Consider the following 9,753-nt stretch of genomic DNA (forward strand, 5'->3'; position numbering starts at 1 on the left):
TCAAGCATTAAAAAATAATTGTATTTCTGTATCAATTCTTTCTAGATTATTTCAGCCAGACCCCACCTTTCTGTAAACAGGTATAGATGGCAACATTCATTTCCCCTTTTTGCATTTGTTTCACATTATTTTCACTCTACTTGCAGTTTCTCAAGTAGCTCCTGACATGAAAAAAACTCTACTTTTTTGAAATCAATAAGACTAGAAAATAATACTAAACTTTTACAGATACAGACCAAACATGACTACAATTACAGAACTCCATAGCATCTTATTATAGTAGTAAGCTATTCTTCTCCAGCCTCATGGTCTCCAAGCATGTTGTGCTCTAAGTCCTACCATTAAATATACATCAGGGATGGCCATGATTTCTGAGGATGATGGGAGCAGTAGTCCAGCACTTCTGAACATCCCAGGTTGGTAGATGCTTTACTATGGTCTTATTCTCATAGTAATTTTAGAAACTCTGGAAGGAAGTTTTCAAAGTATTTATTTCTATACACATGGTCCAAAGATGAAACAACAGTTATAATAGCATAGCAGCAGCAACAGCAATAGGCTTTACAATGCAAATTCACAATACAGACAGTGTATTTGATTTTAATGGAAAGTATACTAAAAAAAAGAAAATTCTAGTTTTTCAAGATCAATCCATTTCAATGGGAGAAATTAGTGCTGGAGTCTCTCATTAAAATAAATGGGACTTCATTAGCAAAGAGTTTTGGCTGAAACATGGTCTATATATTGGCTTAAATTCTCATATACCAGTTTACAATTTCCTAGTTTCCTGGAATTCACTCTGAGCCTCTCAGGGAGATAGGTCGGAATACAAATAAAGTTTTTGTTGTTGTTGTTGTTGTTGTTGTTGTTGTTGTTCTCACACCACTAGGTATACTAATAAACTTATAATAGCATAGGCATACTACCAAATAACAGAAAAATATACTGCTTTAATAACTCATTTCATAGCACCCCTCAAAATATGAAGAGCTCGTTGGTAATAATAACCATAATAAAGATACTACTACTAGTGGTAACATTTTTTTCTCAATTCTAAAGCATCATACACCTCCAGTTTTAGGGCTTCTATTTAAAGCCACCCACACAGACATTTCAGTACACAAAAGTTTCTGAGCTTCACTCCATTTCTCAATACATTTTCCCAGCCCTGGTCTTGTCTCTAACAAGACTCTGGAAGGGGATAAATTGAGCTTTGATAAACAAAGACTTTCCCCCCAAAAAGTATCCTATGTTTTCAGAATTTTTGATTTATTTGTTTCTCACTTTCTCTCCAATCTCCAAGAGGTTATATTTTGGTACCTTTGCTCCCAAATCTCTGAAGGAAGAAGGACATTTCTTAGGAATTTTGAGGAAGGTCCAAATTCTTTAGGATGTGAGCAAAGGCAGGGCTGTCAGGAGTCTTTGGTGAGAAAAGATTGATCGCTTCTCTCTGCCTCTGCCTCTCTCCCCCACACTCTTGGCTCTTTCTCTCACTTTGTGTACAACTTTTTTTGTTTGATGGCCTAGTAGTGGAAATATTCTTGAGCACATCTAATAAACTTATATTAGAAAAGAAATGCTTCAAATCAGCTTGATGATCTGCAGATATACACTGAGTCCCTCCAGGGAGATAGGGCAGAATATAAATACATTATTATTATTATTATTATTATTATTATTATTATTATTATTATTTTACTGACACAAAAACACCGTATAACACAGCCAATGAGTTATGTATGCTGGATATCACAAAATCACAAGTCAAACACTTCCCAAGCATTTAGGACTGTGTCATTTATTATTATTATTATTATTATTATTATTATTATTATTATTATTAGCCATCCCCTGCCATGCATTGCTGTGGCCCAGTCTGTGTATATGTGTGTGTATATATGTGTGTATATATTTGTGAATATGTGTGTTTGCTCATATATGTATTGTAATGTGTTTTTTGGCTTTTTTAGTCTCTTCTGTGTTTTTCAGTGTTTTATGAATGATGGTCACTTGTTGGCCTGATAGGTGTATTGTGTCCAAATTTGGTGTCAATTCATCCAGTGGTTTTTGAGTTATGCGAATCCCACAAACGAACATTACACTTTAATTTATAGATTATTATTACTATTATTATTATGGACACAAAAGCACAGTATGTCACAGCAAATGAGATCTATATGCTGGATTTCGTATCACAAAATCACAAGTCGAACACTTCCCAAGCGTCTAGGACTGTGTGATGTATTTTCGAATGATGCACACAGATCCAAGTAAGGTGGCCTTTTGCAGTTAAGTTATTATTATTATTATTATTATTATTATTATTATTATTGGGGGTGTGTGCAGAAATATTACCACCTCTGGTCTTTAATCAGTCAAAAACTAGACTTATTTGTTTTTCAAATGACTTTTGACATTCTAGCTGATCAAAAGGCCTACAATTGGACTACTAACGAAAACGTTTTGAAGTAGCTTTTTAAAAGAACCTGCAGATCTAATATCTTTAAGAGGGCTGCTTTCTCTGCCTAGATTTTGGGTGGGGTTGGTTGTTAACTTAGTTTTCTGAATCTGCCTGGGAAACGTCCTCTTCCATCATCTCTGAACTCTGTCTCTTGTCCTTTGGGACAAGAGCTGGGTTTCCTTCTGTCCTGCTTGTTCCCTCCTGGGAACTGGGGTTAAGATGGGCCTTTCTCTCCCCTTGGAAGTGAAAAAGGCAGACTTCAGCCAACCAGCACCATTCTGTCCCCCCTTTCTTGCACAACCTTTTCTTGGCATTTTCCTTAGGAGTCATCCTATATAAGAGGACAGAGATTCTCCAAAAGCTGCTTTAATAATTAATTTATTATGATTATTATATATTTATTATGATTATTATATATACATTATTATTATTATTATTATTATTATTATTATTCAAATGCATGAAAAACAAACCTGTTTTCAACCAAGCCGGCCCTCCTATTGGGCAAGCCAGGCCACGTGACCAGGAATTGGCTGCAATTTATCCCTGCTCGTCAGTTTAATAGAGCAAGGTCCCCATACGCTTGTATTATCTGCAATATAAGATATTTTTTTTGCAAAGGGGGGCAGGGAGAGGGGGGAGGAGACGGCAAGTAACATTAATACTAAGGCGATATAAAATATTAGAAGGGCCTTCAAGATCAATCGTTGCTTCCCCACCCACCCACCCACCCGCATTTCTCTCTCTTCTCCCCCCCCCCCCACCTCCCCTCCATTCCCCCTCCCTTTTGTACTGGGCCCCTTGGAAAAAGCCATGAATTTTGAATTTGAGAGGGAGATCGGCTTCATAAACAGCCAGCCATCGCTAGCGGAGTGTCTGACGTCCCTTCCCGCTGTCCTGGAGACATTTCAAACTTCATCAATCAAGGAGCCACCGACGTTAATTCCTCCTCCTTCGGAGCAAAGCCTCCTCGGTTTGGATCCTTCTTCTCTCAGCAGCAGCAGCAGCAGCAACAGCAGCGGCGGCAGTAGCGGCCAACCCACGCCAAGGAGCCAAAAGAGACGGAGGCACGGGCACGGGCATGGGCAGGCCCCGAAAACGACGGCGCCCCCGACGGTGCCCCCCGCCCCCACCGCCCCCCTGGCCGGGGAATTCCCCTGGATGAAGGAGAAGAAGGGCGCCAAGAAAGCCAGCCCCGGCCCGGCCTCGGCTCCGCCCGCAGCCGCCGCCGCCTTCCCTGCCTCCCTGCCTGGATCAGCCGCCGCTTCCCCTCCAGGTCGGTATATAAGGCGGGAGGGGGGAACCATGGGGTGCCCTCGCCCCAGATCTGGCTATTCCAAACCTACGAATTCCTGGGAAAGCGGGCAAGGACTTTCTAGGGCTCAACGCAAAATAAACGATTGGGGAAAAGACAATTCCCTTCCCTTTATTTCCTTCCTTCCTTCTTTTCTCTTTCCCTTTCTTTTCCCTCCCTCCTACCACCTGCATTCCTGCTTTCTCTTCCTTCTCTTCCTCTTTCTTTCTCTCCTCCTAACTCCTTCCTCCTCTTCCTTCCTTCTCTTCCTCTTCTTCCTCCTTTTTCTTTCCTCCTTATCCCTTCTTTCCTTCTTTTCCTCCTTCTTTCTTTCCTCCTATCTCTTTCTTTCTTCCCTCCCCTCACTTCTCTATAATCTCTTCTTCCTTCTTTCTTTCCTCCTATCCCCTTCCTTCTCTTCTCTTCTTTCTTTCTTTCTTTCTTTCTTCCCTCCCTCCCCTCCCTTCTCTATAATCCCTTCATTCCTTCTTTCTCTTCCTTCTCTTTCTCCTTTCATTCCTTCTACTCCCTTCCTCTTCTTCCTTCTATTTCCCTTCCATTCCTTCCTTACCTTTCTTCTCTTTCTCTTTCTTTCTTTCTTTCTTTCTTTCTTTCTTTCTATCCCATTCCTCCTCTTCCTCCTTTTGCTTTCCTCCTTCCTTCCTTCCTTCCTTCCTTCCTTCCTTCCTTATGTTCTTCTCTTCCTCCTTCTTTCTTTCTTCCTACCCCTCCCTCCTCTTCTTTCCTTCCTTCCCTCCTTCTCTTCCACCTTCTTTCTTTTCTCCTACCCCCTTTCTTTCTTCCCTTCCCTTCCTTCTCTATCGTCTCTTCTTCCTTCCTTCTTTCTTTCCTCCTACCCCCTTCCTTCACTTCCTCTTTCTTTCTTTCCTCCCACTCTCCTTCATGTCTTCTTTCTCTTCTCTTCCTCCTTTTTTCTTTCCTCCAACCCCTTCCTCCTCTCCCTCTCTCCCTCCCTTCCTTCTCTTCCTCCTTCTTTCTTTCCTCCTACCTCTTTCTTTTTTTCTTCCCTTCCCTTCTCGATCGTCTCTTCCTTCCTTCCTTCCTTCCTTCCTTCCTTCCTTCCTTCCTTCCTTCTACCTGCTTTCTTCTCTTCCTCTGTCTGTCTGTCTGTCTTTCTTTCTTTCTTTCTTTCTTTCTTTCTTTCTTTCTTTCCTTCCGCCCACTCACCTCCTTTCCACCCTTCCTTTTCACCATCCTTAATCAGGAGTGAGAGAAAATCGCCAGTGCTCCTACAATTTCGGATAAAGAGTGGCCCTCCTCAAATCTTGGTATTTCAAACCTATTCGAAGCTGGGAAAGGTTGCTCCAAGCCAAAGAAACAACTGGGGAAAAGACAGGTTGGAATGCTACTCCAATCTTTTCCTCCCTCCCTCACTCCCTCCTCGTTTCCTCTTTTCTTTTCCTTCCTCTCTTCTTCCCTTCCTTTGAACCATCCTTAATCAGGATAAAAAGATACATCTTGATCCATGCATTCACTTATGGCCCTAGAAGTACACATACCACCTCTGCTTGTGGTTGTACTTGGGCGCTTGGGTTATTTAATAAGCTGGAGGAACAGAAGATACTTCGGAGATAATGCTCTTTTCTCCTTAAGAAGGGTGAAGGTGATGTGGTGTGTTTGGAATATTTTTTTTATTTCAGGACTCTATGTGTATGTAAGGATGGCAGGGGAGAACAACCACTCGCCACTATCTCAAAAGAACCAGTGCCTTCGACGCCATGGCTCATCCTCTCTCCCTCTAGGCTCGCCAGTTTGGTGGATAAAGGATAGGGTATATTTCCTTCCTTTCCTTGCCCTTTTCTTCTCCACCCGAGGAGTTTTTGAAAGAACTGGGATTCTTAATGAGTCTAAAACCCCAAGGAGAAGAAGGAAGGTGAGAGGAGAGGAAAGGAAAGAGGGTGATTCTTTTGAGGATCTCCTCCCAACTTTCCTTGTTGGTGCCATAGTTGGAGAGACAGGCTTTCCTCTTTCTTCCTCTCATCTCAATTTTCTGTCCGCTTCTCTTCCTTCACCCCTGTGCTATGGGGCAGGTTGTTTAGGAAACCAAGAGGGGGGAGCCGAATACAGGAGATTAAGGGTGGAGGATGGGGTCACATAAACCGAACTAGCATCCTCTCCTGAAATCCAGGATATCTGTGAGCTCTTCGGTTTCCTTTAGTGGTTGAAGCGATTTGGAGACTCCCCCATCCAGCCGTGGAGACCCCACACTGTCTCAGCCTCAAAGAAAAGCAAAGGCAAACCCTCTCTGGACAAATCTTTCCAAGCAAACCCACTGACAGAGCTTTCATAAGTCGGAAACAGCTCTAGCAAAAGGGTTCTGCTTCTTAGACTGAATCGAGACAGTCTATTTTCAATTATCTGGGTTTGGAGATAACTCTTGTTTTGAGAAGGCCTCTTAAGACTGGATCTATACTGCCCTATATCCCAGGATCTGATTCCAGATTATCTTCTTATCCCAGATTATTTATCAGTGTAGACTCATATAATCCAGTTCAAAATAGATAATTTGGGATCAGATCCTGGTATATCGGTCTACTCTTAAGAGGCCTTCTCAAAGCAAAAGTTTTCTCCAAACCCAAATATTTGAAACTAGCTTTGTGCTGTCTTCTTATTTGTTGGCATTGCAGAAAACTATCCTGCATGTAAGATCTCCAATAAGTGTATGTTGTCCCCACAAAGCTTGAGATACACCAAAGAGGCACAAAACCTCTTCAAGTTTCCGAATAATTCTTAGAGATGTTCAATGTGTTGTAGAAGGAAAGCTTTCATGGCCAGAATCACTGGGTTGTTGTGTGGTTTCCAGGCTGTATGGCAGTCTTGTAGCAGCATTCTCTCCTGACTTTTCGTTGCAAATGCATACAGCCCGGAAACCATACAACATCCCAAATCTAAGGGCCCTTCCATACAGCTATATAACCCAGAATATCAAGGCAAAAAGTCCCACAATATCTGCTTTGAACTGGGTTGTCTGAGGGACCTTCCACACAGCTTTATATCCCAGAATATTAAGGCAGGAAATCTCATAATATCTGCTTTGAATTGGGTTATCTGAGGGCTCTTCCACACAACCTTATATCCCAGAATATTAAGGCAGGAAATCTCACAATATCTGCTTTGAATTGGGTTATCTGAGGGCTCTTCCACACAACCTTATATCCCAGAATATTAAGGCAGGAAATCTCACAATATCTGCTTTGAACTGGGTTATCTGAGAGCTCTTCCACACAGCTTTATATCCCAGAATATTAAGGCAGGAAATCTCACAATATCTGCTTTGAACTGGGTTATCTGAGGGCTCTTTCACAAAGCCCTATATCCCAGAATATCAAGACGGGAAATCTCACAATATCTGCTTTGAGCTGGGTTATCTGAGTCCACACTGCCATATATTCCAATTCAAAGCAGCTAATGTAGGATTTTATTCAGCTGTGTGGAAGGGCCTTTTGAGAGGTCCTCCCTAGATAAACAGAGGACGGGGAGGAGGGACAAGCAGGGTTTTTTTCGGAATGTGTTTCAGGATTGTTGTGTTTCTTCTTGTTCTCCCTCAAGACGGCCAGGGTTTCCTTGACCCCAGCAACAGCAGCGGACCCAACGGCTCCCGACGTCTGAGGACGGCTTACACCAACACGCAGCTCTTGGAGCTGGAGAAGGAGTTCCACTTCAACAAATACCTCTGCCGGCCTCGTCGGGTGGAAATCGCGGCCTTGCTGGACCTGACGGAGAGGCAAGTGAAGGTCTGGTTCCAGAACCGTCGCATGAAGCACAAGCGGCAAACGCAGCACAAAGAAATCCTCGAAGGAGATGGAGAAGAGGAAGAGGAGGAAGAAGAAGAAGAGGAGGAGGAGGAAGAAGAGGAGGAGGAGGGGGGCAGCTCGCCATTTGGGGAGCTCCCTTGTCCTCCTTACCCAGGCAACACGGAGCCGTCAGGGCCCCCCGCTGGTTACCTGACACCCACCAAAGAGGGGGGCGCCGAGGAGGTGCCAAACGGGACAGCTGGCCTTCGCTCTTCCTCCTCTTCCTCTTCCTCCCCGGACAATGCCTTCCTGGGAAGCCCCAAGCCGCCTTTGTTGCCTCCAGACCTGAGCCTCTTCGCGGTGGAGCCCCAAACACCCGGGGGTCTTTCTCCCACCCTCCAAGGCTTCTTAGACAGCCCCGTCAGCTTCTCCGTGGAAGACCTGGACTTTTTCACCAGCACTCTCTGCACCCTCGATTTGCCGCAGTTGGACTTCCAGTAAATAGAGCTAGCCTCTTCCTTGTGTTGTTGAAGACTTGGTTGCTGAGAGTTTTCCGGGCTGTATGGTCATGTTCCAGAAGGTGTGACGTTTCGCCCACACCTATGGCAGGCATCCTCAGAGGTTGTGAAGTATATTGGAAACTAAACAACTGTCTGTGGAAGGTCCAGGGTGAGAGAAAGAACTCTTGTCTGTTGAAGGCAAATGTAAATGTTGCAATTAAGCATCGCAAAGCCCTGCAGCTTCGAGGCCTGGCTGATTCCTGCCTGGGGGAATCCTTTGTTGGGAGGTGTTAGCTGGCCCTGATTGTTTCATGTCTGGAATTCCCCTGTTTTCAGATATATAAACCTCCCTTGCTTAGTTTCCAATATACCTCACAACCCGTGTTGTGTTTCACCATAGATGTGGGCGAAAGATCAGGAGAGAATGCTTCTGGAATTCCCCTGTTTTCAGATATATAAGTCTCCCTTGCTTAGTTTCCAATATACCTCACAACCCGTGTTGTGCTTCACCATAGATGTGGGCGAAACATCAGGAGAGAATGCTTCTGGAATTCCCCTGTTTTCAGATATATAAACCTCCCTTGCTTGGTTTCCAATATGCCTCACAACCTCTGAAGATGCCTGCTATAGATGTGGGCGAAACATCAGGAGAGAATGCTTCTGGAACATGGCTATACAGCCCGGAAAACTCACAGCAACCCAACCCTCTTCCTCTTCCTTCTTGAGCTGCCTTGGGTTTCTAGGGGCCCCTGTGAATGAGATAGACACACTCACACACACACAAAAGCACACACATCCACTCCCCCTCAAACCATTTGAGTCCTGAATGGTTCCTCATCCTCCTCTAACCATTATCCTTTCACTTTCCCGACTCATTCCATACGGAAAGAAACATACATGTGTTTGTGTTTAATGGATCCAGTCCTTGAAAAGGGACATGAGAGAAGCTTCCCACAGGATGGTAAACACATCCGGGTTTCCTTTGGGAAACGTCCTTGCAGACGGCCAATTCGCTCACATCAGAAGCGAGCTGCAGTATATTCTCAGTTCGTTTCTGACATGATTTAAAAAGTCATTGAAAAATATTTTCCTCACATTTTCATATTTGTGCTCAAATATAGGCACTTCTATCTCCGTTGATTTTGCGTCCCACAACAATGGAAATCAGGGGATATTTTTCACATTTGGAAGAGAAACCAACTGGACTTCTAAATCTCTTCGCCAACCACTCAAATGACTCCCATTTCGACTTTCCTCTCATCCATTCTCATTGACCCAGGTTAGAAAATTTCCAGGCAAACAAAAAAAAATCATTTTTGTAAAAAAAGTGAATTTCTCAGGAAGCTTAACAAGAAGTCTAGATTTTGTTTTTTCAAATTAAAAAAATAGAAGAAGGAAGAACGACCAACGCCTCCTTCCTTTAATGTTTTAGACTGAGGTAGATTTATTTATTTAAATGCTTTCATAGTCCAAATGCAAATTATTTATTGTACATTATTTTCCTAGATGAAATAAATGGCTTTATAGTCTGAAAAGGCTCCAGCCCCGTTTTCTGCGCATCTTTGTGTTCAGAGCCGGATTCAGTTTGTGTTTCCTTCGAAACGGATTGAGGACTTTCCACCTACGGACGTGTTTGAAATTTATTAATTTATTTATTTCCTATATTTCCTACAAAGGCTTACAACACTGAAACATAGGATGAAATAATTATCTGAAAATATTTTATTATCTTACCATGAGAAA

General features: G+C 43.1%; 1 protein-coding gene across 1 annotated transcript; it reads left to right on the forward strand.

Annotated features, from left to right (window-relative positions):
• Nucleotides 1-3,267: 3,267 nt before the first annotated feature.
• Nucleotides 3,268-9,545, forward strand: HOXB2 (homeobox B2). The gene is made up of 2 exons (XM_060780875.2): nucleotides 3,268-3,737; nucleotides 7,326-9,545. Exons 1-2 carry the CDS (start codon nucleotides 3,275-3,277, stop codon nucleotides 8,009-8,011), a joined length of 1,149 nt encoding a protein of 382 aa, XP_060636858.2. The 5' UTR covers nucleotides 3,268-3,274; the 3' UTR covers nucleotides 8,012-9,545.
• The last annotated feature ends 208 nt before the right edge of the window (nucleotides 9,546-9,753 follow it).

Source organism: Anolis sagrei, chromosome 6 (assembly GCF_037176765.1).
Source record: "Anolis sagrei isolate rAnoSag1 chromosome 6, rAnoSag1.mat, whole genome shotgun sequence".
NCBI classification, from domain to species: domain Eukaryota; kingdom Metazoa; phylum Chordata; class Lepidosauria; order Squamata; family Dactyloidae; genus Anolis; species Anolis sagrei.

Coding starts and splice junctions, on each gene's coding strand:
- HOXB2 (XM_060780875.2), top strand. CDS start 3,275: ATGAATTTTGAATTTGAGAGGGAGATCGGCTTCATAAACAGCCAGCCA. Junction 3,738..7,325: donor AGCCGCCGCTTCCCCTCCAG/GTCGGTATATAA, acceptor TTCTCCCTCAAG/ACGGCCAGGGTTTCCTTGAC.